Source organism: Alternaria novae-zelandiae, assembly GCF_023758075.1.
Source record: "Alternaria novae-zelandiae strain BMP 2774 chromosome Unknown scaffold_22, whole genome shotgun sequence".
NCBI lineage: Eukaryota > Fungi > Ascomycota > Dothideomycetes > Pleosporales > Pleosporaceae > Alternaria > Alternaria novae-zelandiae.
Window position 1 is genome coordinate 233,530 of NW_026056982.1, and position 15,919 is coordinate 249,448.

At 51.4% G+C, this 15,919-nt stretch overlaps 4 protein-coding genes across 4 annotated transcripts; 1 reads left to right on the plus strand and 3 right to left on the minus strand.

Moving 5' to 3' along the window:
* Positions 1–996: 996 nt before the first annotated feature.
* Positions 997–2,738, minus strand: J4E88_009056 (uncharacterized protein; the record flags this gene model as incomplete). The annotated part of the gene is made up of 3 exons (XM_049402661.1): positions 997–2,029; positions 2,088–2,572; positions 2,622–2,738. The coding sequence occupies 3 exons, from the start codon at positions 2,736–2,738 to the stop codon at positions 997–999; spliced, it is 1,635 nt and encodes a 544-aa protein (XP_049251516.1).
* Positions 2,739–3,348: 610 nt separating this feature from the next.
* On the plus strand, positions 3,349–4,764 carry J4E88_009057 (uncharacterized protein; the record flags this gene model as incomplete). The annotated part of the gene is made up of 3 exons (XM_049402662.1): positions 3,349–3,447; positions 3,499–3,949; positions 4,289–4,764. 3 exons carry the CDS (start codon positions 3,349–3,351, stop codon positions 4,762–4,764), a joined length of 1,026 nt encoding a protein of 341 aa, XP_049251517.1.
* A 5,837-nt stretch (positions 4,765–10,601) lies between these two features.
* Positions 10,602–12,929, minus strand: J4E88_009058 (uncharacterized protein; the record flags this gene model as incomplete). Its single annotated transcript, XM_049402663.1, has 5 exons — positions 10,602–10,633; positions 10,691–11,577; positions 11,624–12,164; positions 12,213–12,517; positions 12,892–12,929. 5 exons carry the CDS (start codon positions 12,927–12,929, stop codon positions 10,602–10,604), a joined length of 1,803 nt encoding a protein of 600 aa, XP_049251518.1.
* A 94-nt stretch (positions 12,930–13,023) lies between these two features.
* J4E88_009059 (uncharacterized protein) lies at positions 13,024–15,275 on the minus strand (the record flags this gene model as incomplete). Its single annotated transcript, XM_049402664.1, has 4 exons — positions 13,024–13,691; positions 13,740–15,048; positions 15,095–15,151; positions 15,198–15,275. The coding sequence occupies 4 exons, from the start codon at positions 15,273–15,275 to the stop codon at positions 13,024–13,026; spliced, it is 2,112 nt and encodes a 703-aa protein (XP_049251519.1).
* Positions 15,276–15,919: the final 644 nt, after the last annotated feature.

Here is a 15,919-nt window from a genome sequence, read left to right on the forward strand (position 1 = left end):
AAGCACTGACAATCCAGGAGTATCGTACTTGTCCGCCACCTCATACATCATCGCGTGCAGAAGAAGTTGGGCTGCGTCGCCTTCGGATAGTTGAGCCGTGATGCATTGCTTGCAAATGAAGTTGACGCATGTTTCCTTACAAGTCCCGCTCACGCAAGAATGGTGCTGACACACAAGATGATGAGGATTTGGGCAACCAGGCGCACAAGTATGAGGAAACAGGTAGTGGTAGCCACGTTGTCGATCCGCGATAGGCAAATTGGCAGACTCAAAAGTTCGAATCAACTCGTTCAGCTCTGGGGTATATTCGCATTCGTAGAAGTACTGGACGAGAAGTTTCACTGCGTGCGGATCGTCCTCGGGTAAGTCGACTTTCCCCTCTGCAGCTTCCTGCATAAAAGCTAGTTAGGAGATGAACGTCTCTGTATATGCTTCTGGCCGGACGTACCTTGCCTACAGCGAACCTCACAGCCTTTTTGAAGAACGACGACTGAGGGCATACAACGGCTTTGTGCACGTTGTAAACATCTGAACCGCAGGTGATGATCAGATCCGAGTAATCGCCTGATGAGAGTAGACTGAGAGCGCATATTAGCAAAACGAAGCCTTTACCGATGAGAATCTACTCACGCTTTTGTACGAGCCAGAAGCTCGTCGCAGGCGTTGTCCATAGTGTTGTGGTTGAGTGCGAATCGATATTCAGTCGACTGTGTGTCGCTATGCTGGCAGAAATATGTGCAAGAGAAAACCCTAGCGAGAGCAGAGCACAGACGTTAGACTAGGACGGTTTCGAGAGTGAAAGTGAAGGTGAAGATTCCAATCTGAGGGTACGAAATCCAGACGCTGGCCGAAGCCAGCCGTGAACATCTGTACCCTGTATTGAGTAATTATAGAATGCAGCATGCATCTTTTCGGTGCAGCGACTCCTAGTATCTAGCCAACATGTAACTTTTCACGGACGACAGTCTTCCTTCTTCACGTTCTCATGTACTTCACTCACGCTCGTAACGTGACCCTGACTGGCAACCCATCCACCGGATGAGCTCCACCACCCCCCATCTCAGCCTGATACGCTCGGTTTCCATCAACAGTCTTGATACCCTTCCTCGGATGCAATCTGTCCCATTCCTCATACGCCGGAGTGATATCGAACATCCTCACAGTCATGACTAATGCGATCTTGAGTTCCAACTGCGCAAGTGTCTGCCCGATGCATGCACGGGGACCCCACTCAAAAGCTCTCCACGAAGCTTTCTTCGGGTACAACGGGTCTTCAGGATCGACTAGCCAGCGATCAGGAATGAAGTCTTCTGGCTGCACAAATACTTCGGGGTTATGGTGCAAAGCTAAGGTGAGGGTCCAGATATTACAGCCTTCTGTTGGGTATTGTTGGCCCTGCTCATCTGATAGGAAGACATCTGGACGGCCATCGCGCATGCTGCCGGCAGGAGGGAAGATGCGTAGAACCTCTTTGATGACGGCCAAGGTATAAGGTAGCTGGTTCAGTAGTGAGGGGTCGTCCGCAATAGTCCGAGTGATGGTGTCGAGCGAGAAGTCTGACCCGAATACTTTGTCATGTTCTGCACGGACTTTAGATAAGGCCTCTTGGTGACGCGAGAGGAGTATGTAGCTGTACAATAGTGTGCTACTCGTAGTGTCATGACCAGCGTAAAGGAACAACCGAAGTTGAGGTTTCGCGAGCTGCTTGAAGACCGATTCTGATATCTCATCTTTGTCTTCTACATCTTCGAGATACTTGTCCATGGCCAACGCAATGATAGATCTCGACTGTTTGCGGGAAACACCAGACGAGTCTTTGCGGGAGCTGGCCAGCTCTTCAAAGCGCTTGTCGATTTCCTCATCGAGGTATCGGTTCATACGGTAATTGTTGTACTTTTGAACAAACGGGCGAGGACTGAGATAGCGACGGAACGGGTTGAATGTTGTGCCGAACGATGTCCAGTAGACTTGTCTTCGGAGACAATCTGCGAGCGCGCTTCCTTGGGTTTGGTAGTATAGGCGTGAGCCACTGTGTCCGATGTTCAGCAGTTGCCCAATGTTGCAAGCGTACTGAATGGTGAACTTACAGGGTAACACGTGCAATAATGTCGAATGTTAGCCGAAGAGTATACTCTTCCAAAGGAAAGACTTCGTTTTTCTTTGCGCGTTCTTGGAGAAGTTTGCAGAAAGTTGAGACTTCCTCGGCGATCGCAGGTGAAAGTCCTGTGATGTAGCCAGCAGCAAATCCTGGATTAAAGAGCGCTCGCCATTTCTTCCACGTGCTTCCCTCCATTGTCAGTAGAGACGGACCGCCATTGATGACCTCCAAGGTAGCATTTATGTTGGGTGGCTTGTTGAGGAAAGCAGCTTCTACTTGCGATGCAACATACGGGTTTGCGACCACCATGAGAGGAGCGTTGAAAGGCCATAGGTTGAGATAGAAGACGCCGCCGGGGAATGACTCTGATATCCGCCGTACTACCACATGCATTACAGTGTTGCGAGGCAAGTCCTGAATGGTTGCTTTCAACACGATGAGATGACCGAACAGAGGATGGTATTTTGGCATAGGCTGGCTATTATTAGAAGTACGTCCGCGGTATATCGAAGAGTCGACTTACTGCACCTGACTTTTGTAGCCTCTTGATGTGTTGCCGATTAGCCATTAAGCTGGCTACAAACATGACCAAGGCTCCGGCGGCAACAGCCATAACGGCTGGCATGCTGACCCGCGTCATGCTTACTCACGTTTCGTGCAACAAAGATTGCCGAAGGCGGCACAAAAGCACGAGTAGATGAGCTCGATTTCGCGAGTGTTGATGTTGAAATGCCGCCGAAGGTGCAAGGCGCACGAGGAAGTAGCCTTGGGGGCGGCACGGGTAGGGCGCTAGCCCTATTTGGGCATCATGCATGTCAGCACTATCTATAGCACAAACACCGCAGTCTTGTACTACAATGCCATGCACCCCGACAGCTGAAATGATTTTACCCATGCCGTGTAATAGCATGCTACCGCGCCGTCGGTTTCTTGGGGATGTTGTGATTCGTGCTTCATTACCCGACGCCGACCGGTCATAGCCCCCACACGCAACAGCTCCGGGCTGTCACCATCATCCAGCACACGAAGCCGCGACTCCAATGATTAGCGCAAGAGATGAGCAGGCAATTATCTGTTCTGAATGCAATTACTATTTCCAAGTTTTCTCAGCCCCAAGCCTCTATGCAGTCGCCTGTGATCCCACGTCTTGCGATGTGCTTATTATGTCTCGACGGCCCGCCTGAAGTTCTGTAGCTATATCGTCCAGTCTTCTCACCGAGATCTCATCCTACCAAAGTATCTCTCCAGTCATGTCGATTGATCCATCGAAACTGCCACCCGCGCAATACGTGCCTGGCAGACAGTACGCCATCGAACATGCTGGTAGAATTGACAAGGCGCCATTCGTGGTATGCACTCCCTGTACTGGCCGATATTTCCAATACTGACGAATACCTCAGATCTCAACTGGACTCCTTTTTGGACTTGCCATTCTTTCTGTATTCGTGCGCTTCGCGATTCGCATCTTTGGAGGCCGAAAAATACGATGGGACGATGGACTCGTCTTGGTGTCGTCGCTGTGCTTAACAGTAGCGTTCGCCTGCGTCCACAAGGCTCTTAATCCTTTCTATCTCGTCGAGGCCATAAACCAAAGGAAGACAATCCCATTCCGAGAGGACATTCCTGCGATCTTGGACATCCCCAAGTGGGCGTTCATATTCTCCATCTTCGGATGGAATTCCATTTATCTAGTCAAATTTGCTTTCATGTACTTCTTCTATGGGCTAACCACTGCATTATCCATCAAAGTCATACGGTTTTTCTGGATCACCGTTGGCTTTCTTGTCATTGCTTGGATCTATGCCGTAGTCAACTTTGTCGTCATATGTGCACACTTTGGTGCAGACGCAGGTCAGTCAATGTTTTGTCCATTATTAAGACCCGAAGTACTGAGCTTGTACAGCTAAATGCGGCGATGCCCAGATGCATAAGAGAAGTGTCGCGGGTAACGTGATCGTTGGCATCCTTGACATCATAGGCGATATTCTCAGTAAGTCACACAGCTTGAAACTCCATTACCCCGGTTCAAAGGCTCATTATTTCTAGTTGTTACTGTTCCCATTGTCGTCGTAAACCAGTCGATGATGTCATTTTCTCGGAAACTATCGATCGTGGCCTTGTTGGGTCTCTCGGCAGTAATGGTTGTTTGCGCATTGATACGGGTGGTTGGCTCGTTGACCGAAACAACAGCGGCGGCATTCGGAACTGCACCGGTGTGGGCTGCGTATTGGTTCATGGTCGAATCCTGCGTCGCGCTCATAATGGCGTCCGTCATTGTTATCCGCGGAGTCTTCATCACCAACCCTGTCGATGACGACCGACGAAAGCAGGATAGTGTATTCCAGCGATTTGGGCACCGTATACTGTCGGTGCTAAGGCTCTCCAGATCCTCAAGAAGCAGCGGGCGGAGTCCCCAGCGAAGCGACGCGCTCCAGGGCAAGCACGAGGATCCAAGCGCGCCGAGGATCGCCACCCAGAGACCGCTAGGAGGAACATTGAATACCGTCAGGACTTTCATCTGGGGTGGTAAGAGGCAAAGTCCACCTGCATCGCAAGATGATCCGCTGGTGTCAGTAAACACAACCTCTGATCTTGGGGATATGGACTACCACAACATCCGGAAGGCAGAGGTGGCGAGACATAAGCCAGAGATGACCTTTGTTTGATGAGCGATGGTGGTTGGAAGCGAAAGGCACGTCTGTCGCGCATCAACAAAGTTGTCAGACTGTATTTAGGTACTCACTACCAGTCGCCTTTGGAGTTGTTCGAGATGTAATTAATGATTATGTATTGAGTCCTTCGCCATGGCGTTCGTGGTGACTTCGCCCCTGAAGGGCCCGCGGGCCGATTTGAGGATGTTAGCGTTGGCGCGACAGCGTCATCCCACTGTTACCTCCCTCCAGTGCCTCAAAGTCGCGTTCAACTGCACATGTGCGTCGGGAGGTCACCAGTGTTCACAGCAATATAGACACACTGCTATGCGTGCACGTTCAATAAATGAGCCGGTAAGGCTGTATGCCATCTGCACATGTGGTGGCGGAGTGCCACAGCCCACAGCCCACAGCCCCTCAACCAACATCTGTGCTGCACGCGATGCACAGCTCACCACTCCGATAACAACCATCATCACCACCACTACCGCCGCCGCCGCGATGGATAGAATCGGACACAAAAGCGCAAGCGATATCCTGTCCCTAAGGATCGTAATCTGCCGATGCACAAGACTTGCGTAGACCGTTGTCTGACCGAAAACGTTGGGCAATGGGCCCCAGTGCGACCAACAAGGCGGTGCTGCAGTCAGCAGAAGGACGTCTAAGCACTACGCCCAGTCTGCCTACAGATGATGTGCATGAAGAAACGCGCGGTCTTGTTTTATCTATGACTTTATCAAGGCCCTGGTTCCCAGTGCTGTTGACAGTCTTACACCTACATCGGATGCACAATCCTGCACATACTTTTTCGCGAAAGGCGAGTACTCATCTTTCCGCTTCTACAATGGTACTAAACCCCTCAAACATCGGGTCCACGCTCTGCATAGGAATATCACGCTTTTGGACGACCTGCTGCGAAAGTCATCGGCAAGCAGCTGGAGACATTCGTAAACAATGGCGCTGGCTTGGACCGTGGCTACTTTTCGTAGTTGGAATGGTCACGTTGTTACTTTGTTTGGCATGGTTGTCATATCTCACTTCCAAGGCCCCCGTTGAACTAGACGCTTGTTTGCCCGATGGTGCCTTCACAGTGGATCCATCACATTTTCGATATCTGAGCAGCTCGAGCTTTTTTCAGATTAATTTGGGATGGGGTCATATGACTTTCACACAAGTGAAGGCTATAGACATCAGCTGGGATATCGTGAGTGCCGCCATACCCCAGGCCAGGCAGCTAAGTGTATGGTCCAAAAACGTGAGAGCTAACTACCCTCAAGCTACTAGGACGTGGTGGTCAGGCGCTCATCGCGTATATATCGTGGCGCGTCTTCGCCAAATACGTGACGACATCCATGGAACTTACACCAGTTACGTTCGGAACATATCGGACAATCTTCTTACCAAGCGGCGGCTTTTTCCTTGCTATCATCTATACGATTCGAGATTTTGTGACACGTCACGGCTTGCATTCCAGGATAGCCATGGTCTTCATGGTGTATACCATGGTATTGACATTCATGTATCCGACCCTCGCCAGTGCAATGACTGGTTACAGCGCGAACGTTGAAGCATTTGTTAACACCACCGAAGGCGATTACATTCGCTTCAGCTCCTTCGCCTTCGCCTACTTCGTTATACATGACGGTTGGCGTGTGCAGCTGGATGGCGACCATGGTGTCACCTCAAGCACTGCCCGAAACATAGGTAATGAAATCATGATATTGAGGAGCTTTCGGAATCTGACTGGGCTCGAGTAGATTTTCCTGGTCATCAGCCAGTGATTTCTTCAACTGAGACAATCAGCTCGAACTTTAACTTCTGCTACGGAGCTACCGGGATTGACAGCAGTACTCCTGGAGTCTGCGATTTGCTGTACAATGTGTCTAGGTGTAAGCTAAGCTACCTAAAGGAGCACGTATGTTGCTGATATACGAGAAGATACTGCAGACTACGGTCTGAACGGCGAAAATCTTACGAACTCGACTTTCGCGGGCATCAATCTACCACCTCCTGTCCTGAACATCTCAGCTCCATCTCTGCAAGAAGGCAGTGGTGTCTATCATACAGAGCAAGCATTCAGTGTAACTTCCAATAAGTCGTCACTGTTATGGGCATATAACAACAGAACGTACCATTATGACTACATGCGGAACAATGGAATGTGTCAAGCTGTATCGGTAAGTCATCTTACGCGAAGCCCCCTTCTTCCGACTAACTCGTGCAGGACTATAAGTGGGGGTTTTCTTATGTTCAATTATTCATCATGGTAATCCTCATGATAGTCTGGACTTCAGGGCTCTACATCATGTGGCTCAGAGCCTATATGGTCATGCAAAAACGAGGGCGAGAGAAAGAAAACGTTGCAGGAGAATACAAGGCTGTATTAGAACTTGCATCTACCATGCGAGAACAAACGACTGGACTCGTAAGCGAGGAAGGTGATGAAGTCCTTACGGTTACCGAAGCTAAGCTGCGTCGACGCATCGAGAAAGACTTGCGTGGAGGATCCATCTCCTACTCTGCGCCACTCGTCCTCCAAAACAAGAAAAATCGACAATGGGATATCAGGACATGGGTTGAGAGCCACAAGCTTTCAATCATTGCCATGGTTGCCTGTATCCAGGCGACGCTATTCAGTGCCATATCTCTGCCACGAAATGGCATCTTCCTTATCCCTTTACCGTTGGAGTTGATTCTCGCTCTACACATTGGGTCAACTAGGGGTTGTCGCATCGTCCTATTCATTTGGTTATTCCTGATCATCACCATTTCAACCCAGACCGCTCTATACATGACACGCCCATCATACGATCAGTTTACTCTGAGTGAGTTAATTGATACCATTCCGAAACTTAGGTCATACGGGCTTGATTTAGGAGTCTGGCTAGACTCGGGACTCTAAGAAAGAACAATCTTCATGTTCGGGCAATACAATGTCAAATAATGTCAGATCAAGCCTGTGCAAGACGACTACGTAGTGATAGCTATTAAAGGTTCACGGAAACTCTATAGATATCGAGTTTTTTCGTAGTAACAACGGTGGGCACTTTCCGCAATGGACCACACCTGGGCATAGCGAGGACCTCGGACGGCTAGTCTGATCATAGGCGCACATACTGTAGCATTTATATCGCCACCGCCCTTCGATAGTGGTCTTGCGGTCGATATGTCTCACACTTACAAAAAGCGTATCGAAGGCGGTCGAGACATTTCAAGGATTCCACCTGCAGCAACATCTTGGCTTTCTGACCGTCGGTTACGGCTATTTCCTATGCACATCAACCACGGTATCTTTCAATAGTTGTTCGTCCAGAGTAAGTTTGCATTGAATGTCTCAAATGTTTACCGCGCCTCAGAAATATCACAACCATCACTCCGAGCCAGCGCATCACTATCCTAAGATCCCCTAACTTACCCGATTTTGTCGCAACACTTCATACTTCGGTCATAGACTTTCATGCATTCATCATGTAGCCCACGTATAAAAGCACAGAGCTACCCTGCACCTTTACCACATCAACAAAGCCAACTCATTCTCCACTACATCTCTTAGCTACTTTCCACGATACAAAACACCAAAGCACCACCACCCAGTAAATCTACCCAAGCTCAAATCTCTATCAAAACCAACCATGTACCCCCGCTTTACCCCTGAAGAATGGGCCCAACACAACCCCTACGCATACAGGCGCGGCGTCTCCCCACCACGCAATCGCCACGAGGAGCCACGTCGCGGATACCGCTCAGACGACTACCGCAGCGTTAGCCCTTCTTACTCAACGGAACTACGGAGGAGACCGCGCGTTAACTCCAACCGCGGACCGCGTATGCATGCTAGCTTGGGTGATCCGTATTCGTTCGGCCAACCCGGATGGGGTGTGAACATGCCTGGAGGGTATTGGTTTGGTGAGGATAATGAGTGGTAGGGGTGATGAAATGAGGAAATTGAGGAAGGCGCTGAGATGAGGGTTATGGAAGATGATGATGGACTTTTCATATCGGTGGTCTGGTTTTTGGAGAGTTTGGGGTGGAAATGAAGCTATGTCTTGCCCGTAGCTAATATCGTGCACCATATGACCCTTCTTCATCCATTTCCACTTCTCCAACGCGTCTAACACCCCTCCTCAAACTCCCGCCTCGCAGCCGCATACCACTTATCCTTCATCACCCACAGCGGACTCGGCACACGATACCATCTAGAAATCGTGACTCTGAAATTGTCCAACAGCGCCCCTTTGAAGATCTTCTCAGCATCCGGAGTCGTTTTTATCGCTGGTATCATACATGTAGCGATTACCCACTCGGCAATATGTATCTTTCTCCACAACCCGTAGGGATAGTGATGTTGAGGATGACTTGAACCCCCTGTCATTGCCTCGAGCAACCCTGCCTCAACAGCCGAAGAGCCACGCAAGAAGAAGCGTAGGCTAGCGTGAAGCAGCGCGTATCTGGTGCCTACCATAAGGGGTTTTTCGTGTCTGAACTTGTTTATACGCCTAGTGTCATAGCGGAGCACGACTTTCGCAGTTGGGTTGGCGCGACAGAATGAGTGTATGATGGGGTATTTGCCGCCCGTGAGCAGCTGCCCGATATCGTACCAACAATCCCTAGTGATCGAAGCGTGTTCCAACGGCCTGGGCGTCACTGTGTCCGCGATGACCGTAATCTGTCGGATTCTCGCTTGTGCACTGGCAGGAATGGCCTCTAAAAACCTCGCGCATATTGCTTGTGCCGGTGTTGTCGTTCCTGGCTCTTTCATGAAAACCAATTCGTTGTACCGCAGGCTCAAGCCCCTCGTCTCTTGACACAAAAGTCGACAGACGTATCGGAGCTGGTTGAACTCGGCTTTTGGAATTTGGGGGGTCTCTAGAGTGTACCGCGTGTGATACTCCCCTTGTGCGTAGAGTTTGGGAACTTGAAAAGAGCCGTCGTCAGTGTTGATGCTGATGACAGTAGCCAGTACCGGTACTGAGTTGGTGAGAGCGTAGGAGTATATCATCAGTCGCAGTTCGGCCGGAAGTTCCAGGAACTGGCTATGGGCATTTTGCGTTGTCATTATCAGCTATACGAATGTTCTGTTAGTGCTGGCTAGGTGATCATAGGGGGGCCAGGAGGTACTCACGTCGCTCGCGACGAAAATGTCGACCTCGGCGACGATGATGTCGGCGTCTGGGTTGGTCTGTAGGTCAGGTTTGGATTGTGATTTGCGTGCATATGTGAGAGGATGGAGGATAGAAGAAAAGTAGCGAAAATATCTGCCCTCCCTTGCATAGCATAATCTGGTTGGCATCCTATGGTCGTGGGAGGACGGACCCATAAAAGCGAGAGCCACTGACAACCTTAGAATTTCAAACAACACTCCATCACGAAACACACTGAAAATTGAACGTCTAATTCCGTATCTTCTCTGAACCTGCGTCGAGTATGTGGAAATGTCGAAGATAAAAGAAGATAAAATGCTAAGCCTAGCCCGCTGAACCGCTGATTACCACAGATTGATCAACGCCATGCAAACAATGCCATACCTCTCTCCAAGCGCCAGTGGAACCGACCATGCAACGTAAAAACAGCGTGAAACTTCATCTTCTTTGCTAGCCCACCCTGTTTAAGGGAAAAACTGAACACCCTAGAGCCTACATTAAGATAAAACCTTGCGAAGCTAGTGGCCTAACGGCAACGTAGGCTCCTAGGTGTTCAGTTTTTCCCTTGTATAAGGTGAGCCCATTACACTTCGTGCGCAGACCTCCTGACAGCGATCCTTAATACCGCCATACCCGTGTTCTCAGTCCAAGAGTATTTGTGGTACTCGTAAACGTGAGTAGGGGCAGTCGTGATCGAGGTTTAGGAGGCTTCTAGACTAGGTCTACGTTGAATTTCCATGTGCCTGTTGATGTTAGCAGTAGTTCAGTGAGGAGTGCATGGAGGCGTGTGGATTACATACCGAGCTTCAGGTTCTCCGCTGTGTCGTTGAGGACGATGATCCTCCGCTTGGTGCAGTATGAAGTCTTGTCAAGGATATCGACCTTGAGGTCTTTTAACTGATCGATAGGCTTCTCGAACATCTCGCTGAGATTCTCGACGGCCATTTCCAGATCCTTCTGGTTGTCCTCGAAGATCTCCGTTAGGTTGTTGCGGGCGAGGTAGTAGGCAAAGGCGTAGGTCCACTTAAGCACCTGTCGGCATTGTTGAAGCGCATGTGAAGCCTGGTCAAGGAACTGCACCTCAATCCACGACATGCCTGATGAGTTTTGTAGCTGTTGCATCTTCTTCTCCGTCTTAAGGTAGAGGTCTTTGTCGAGCTTCGCCGACTGTTCGTGGTTCGCGAAGCGATTGTAGTAATGGAGGTATCGTTCGAGCGACTGCCGGGACTTAGCCTGCGCATCGCGCGCTTCAGATCCGCTCTTCTCTTCGAAACGATTGCAGTTGTACCAGCTCGTGCCGTGCTCCGACCACTTGCCCATGCACATCCAGCAGAATTCATTGCGACATTTCCTGCACGTCATGTGGTTGCACCCTCCGTTCTTCTCGATTGTGGAGTTACAGTTGGGGCATTCCTTCGTGTTGGCTGATATCCAGTTGGCGGTCTCTGAGTCGTCCTCGCATTTCTTGACCCACTTCTTCACCAGCGCGCAAGGTGCAGGCTGGTGGTTGTTCAGTGTACATCCAAAGCAGAAGTCGTGTCCGCACTCGCAGTGTACTGTCGGTACAATCTTGGTAAGGTCCTTGCTCTTTACAGGGCATTCCACGGCGTACTTGCAGTCAGGCGCAGGGCACCATTTGAGATTCTCTTTATCGTCGACGTAGGTTCGCGTGAGGAGGGTGTGGTATCTACGACTGTTAGCAGGCTGAGGAAAGTAGAGCGATCATCACGTACCTGTCTTGGAGATCTGCCGTAACGAGAAGGTCTAGCGATTTTGAGTCGACTATGCGAGTGCAGCCTTCTCCGGGACAGCGTATGCGGGCAGCCTCTCCCTCGTCTTGGATCTTGGTGCCGAGGTACTGCCTGTAGCAATCTAAGCAAAACCGGTGTCCGCACTTCATGGCGAAACTCCGCAGGTTCGCGTCATCGTCGCAGCAGATGTCGCAGACGAAGCCTGGTATTGTCTCTATCTTCGGCGGATTGGTGGTAGAGTCCTGGCCCAGACCCGCTAGCTCTAGGACCTCGTCTGTCTTCTCCATGTATTGGTCGATCAGGCGCTCCTTGTTCCATCGCAGGTGCCGCAGGAGGATGGCGGCGGCTTCGGGTGGCTGGCCGAGGATGCTCGAGACTTCGTCGACCTGCTTGTCTTGCTGTGCTTGGATCTGGGCGGGGTCGAAGACTTTGAAGTCTACCTCGAAGGCCTGCTTCGTGGGCTTGATGTCCTTGTCTTGTGATTCAAAGCCGACGTCATCTTGGTCCATGTCAAAGTCCGAGTCTAGGCAGTGTTAGCACGTGTCTTCGGTGGCAGCTGGGGGATGCGCACCCTCTTCCAGGTCCAGGTCGCTGTCCTGGTCGTCAAAGTCATCGCCGCTCATGGAGCTGTTGAAGTCGTCGTCCGAGTCCATCTTGCCGGCGTCGGTTGCGGGCGTGGCTGGTAGAGTAACAACAGGGTGATTGGTCTTCTTATGGGGGTATTCCTCGGCGGGGCTGAGGTAGTTGTCTGCCTCGTCGGCCTTCCGCTTGCGAAGGGTGGTGGACGGCGTGATGATGGAGGAGTCCCGCCTGATGACGGAACGCGGGCTTGACAGGCGGCGGCGAAAGGAGCGACGTGCAAAGACGAGATAAGGCCTGAGGCGCGTGTGGTGAGTGGCGGTACAGGTGGTCGGAATCAGCAGCGTATTGGTCAGCAGCACAGAAGGGAAGGAGTCACAGGAAGTGAGAGATGGCGTCTAGCAGTCGATTGCTGGTCCTCGATGCGGGCACTCATCGGGGTGGCCCTAGCGCCTTCTGGGAGGCAACAGTCCAGGGGCGTCCGGAACCTGACCGCGTTCTCCACATTTCACCGCGCGCTTAGAACACACCTTTCTGCCTGTCACCAGTCTATTATAGTAAAACGCAGTGTACCCTCAAGGCATCCTCTTTGCTTTTTGCAGACACAAATGTCCAATGCGGACAACAGCGGCCAAGACGTGCCTCTATAATGGTGTCGCCTATGCTCTCACATGAAACCGGCCACCGACATAGACTTTCGTGACTTCATGCTAGCATTGCTTTTCCACGTAGACTCGCGGGCTTGAATATCTGCTACAATAGTGTCCCTAATATACCGAACCTCTACCGTGTTGTAGCCATCACTAATCCTCGTCACTCTCCTCTTCGCTCTCGTCCTCACTCTCCTGCTGCAAGAAGTCGATCAAGCTCTTCGTCTTCTCCCTCACCTTCTCCATGTCCGCGTTCTCGGTGCTCTTGTCGTCTTCCCACCATTGTATCATGCCATCCTCTTCTATCGAGTCCAACTCGACGAGCTTTGTTGATGCGCTCAGTAGGATCGCATCGCCGTTCTCCTTGTTGCATAGGTCGGCTTGGAGCAGTAGCATGAAGTCGATCTGATCCGTCTTGCTTTCAGCGTTTTTGTCGAAGATGGAGCGATCGATGAGTTCCTTGTGCTGCCCGAAGACCTGCGCAACGGCACTCTTGATCGCTTCGCCCGACTTGGTGAGCTGGGTGACGCGCTTGACGAAGGAGGAGACGACTGCGCGTCTGACTTGGTGGTCCGACGCGTTTGTGCTCATGCGGAGGGCTGTGAGTTCCAGTTGAATGTTGGCGGATTCATGGCCTTCGACTAGCGAATCGTAGATACTCGCAGACGCATCGTGATCGAAGTTTGCCGCGTGTTGACTGTCGGCTGAGCCCACAGACAGGAAACTACTCGTCGCAGATCTGTCGTGGCGTTCCATGCCCATCATGTCTGCTTCTGAATCCGAGTTGATTGTGGATATTGACTCGTTCGAGAAAGTGTACACTATCTCTGTTAGCGAATGTAGGTAGTTGCTGATGACAATGCACTCACTTGAGCCCTTGGTGGCCAGACCGTCCACCAGCTCGTCCTCATCATCCTCGTCCGAGTCGTGGAATTCGAAGCCGTCGCCTTTCTCGCCAACTATCGCAGGGTCTGAATCGCCACGAACAACCTCCTCTCCTTGTTCTCGTCTCCGCTTTGCTCTTGTAATTCTGTGCTCTCCTCGTATCGTCATACCCTCGCTGATGCTGACCCCATACGAGATCAGAGCACCAGCTTCGATGGTACATCTGCGCCCTATAGAGACCTCATTTGCGAGAATGGCCTTGGTAACCGTACTGCCGTCTGCTATGCTGGCGTAGTCCCAAATATACGCTCCGTCAATCTTGACGTTCCGGCCGATCTGACAATGCCTCCCGATGATGCTGTTGGTGATGACGCTCTTATCGCCTATGCTGGTGCCCCGACCGATGACTGTCTTTGGCCCGATGACACAGTCGCGCGCAAGTATGACCCCCTCCTCTTTGTATGTGTTACCCTTCTGTAACCGATATGACTGTCCTTGAACGAGGTTGCTGTCCGGACACAGCGGGTATGCCCATCGCGAGACGATATCCTTACTGACCGATTCGTATGCGTGGAGATTCCGTACTCTTGCCGCGTAGTGATCTGAGATGATGTGTGTGTGGAACGTCTTGCCGTTGAGCTCGTAGTCTTTGAGCACGCTGTGTAGGAAGCCCTTGCGAGGCGCTTGGAAATCAAAGTTGTCGCTCCATAACGCAAGCACGTCGGGTGTGCAGATGTCAATGCCGCAGTCGATCAGGTCTTGGCGGACTTCGAGCTCCTGGTGGGTGGAGAGTAGTTCGGGGTCGATGGAGAGGTAGTGCGTCTGGTCTCGGTTCGGCATCTGTTCGAAGTGTAGGCATCTGTCTTTCTGCGGGTCAATCACGAAGACGGGACTTGTGCCTTGGGCTTTCGTCCTGTGAGTCGCGCCTGCCTCGCGTAGCACCATGGTCATGATAGCGTTCTTGTCTTTGGCCCGCCGCGCCCTATGCGCTGCGAGTGCAGACTCGAGGGGCAGATTGCTGACCACATCGCCGTAGACCAAGAGAAAGTCGCCAACCAGCAGGCCTCTGCTGTCCAGATCTCGCATCGCATCACCGATGGAATGCGACGTCGACTGGATCAGCTCCAGTCGCGAGAAGGGTGACGATTTGGAGGACCATCGCGAGGCCTTGATGTAGTCTTCAACCTGTTCCCTGTGTGCGCCGCAGTATACAAAGACCTCCTCCACGCCGGCATTGGCGAGAAACTCGAACGTGTACTCGATAAGCGGGGTATTCGCGAGGGGCAGAAGACACTAGCAGGCGTCAGCGGGCGGCTGGCAATAGTCGGGGGATGCGTACTCTTGGGTGCTCGAGTGTGAAGGGACTGAAGCGTGTCTCGAAAGGATCCGCGAGTATCTACCAGGTTAGCATAATTCGCGACCAGTTGGGTTGCGCAACCTACCACAGCCTGCAGCGGCTCATCGCGCTCCTCCTCGCCGGACTTGCCCTTGTCTTGGCCTTTCTTGCCTTTCGGTGGCATCTTCACTTTTGGGTAATGTGTTGCGCAAAAGCTCGAGGGGCGCTTAGAATTCTAGATTCGTGGTGCACGTGGAGGGGTTTGGCCTACGACTTCCAAAAAGCTCCCACTAACTGACCACCACCGCTGAGTCACAAGCCCCCGACCAGGGACCACCACGCCTACCAGATCTTCGGGTCTCCGTCACGTCTCAGATCCTTTAGCGGGGTGGCTCTGCGGGTAAGCCGCTGCGCATGATTCTCGAACATGCTCGTGCGCGGCCTTCTGGGCTGGCTATCAAGGTCTGGACCACCAGGGCAGACATGTGCTCGGAAATGCTTATTGCGACGACACTTGCACCTGAAGGGAATGACCAAGATTGGCATACAAAGCGAGACCTGTAGCTCTACACGAACAGCTTTAGAGTCAGTAGCTGCTGTCAGAGATTTCTGATATCCAGAGACATGAGTAATCATCAGTTTTTTCAAGACAGCCCACAATGAGGGATGTGCGAAAAATAAGTAGTATACATATCCTGGACGTTGGCTACTTTGACCTCCCTATATTCGAGAGAAGAATATAATTGTTTATCTAGCAAGTAGGGTATTTTTCTAGCAACCGTCCAACCCAGACCTGATACAATGGATAGATGACCTTGAACGCCTCAG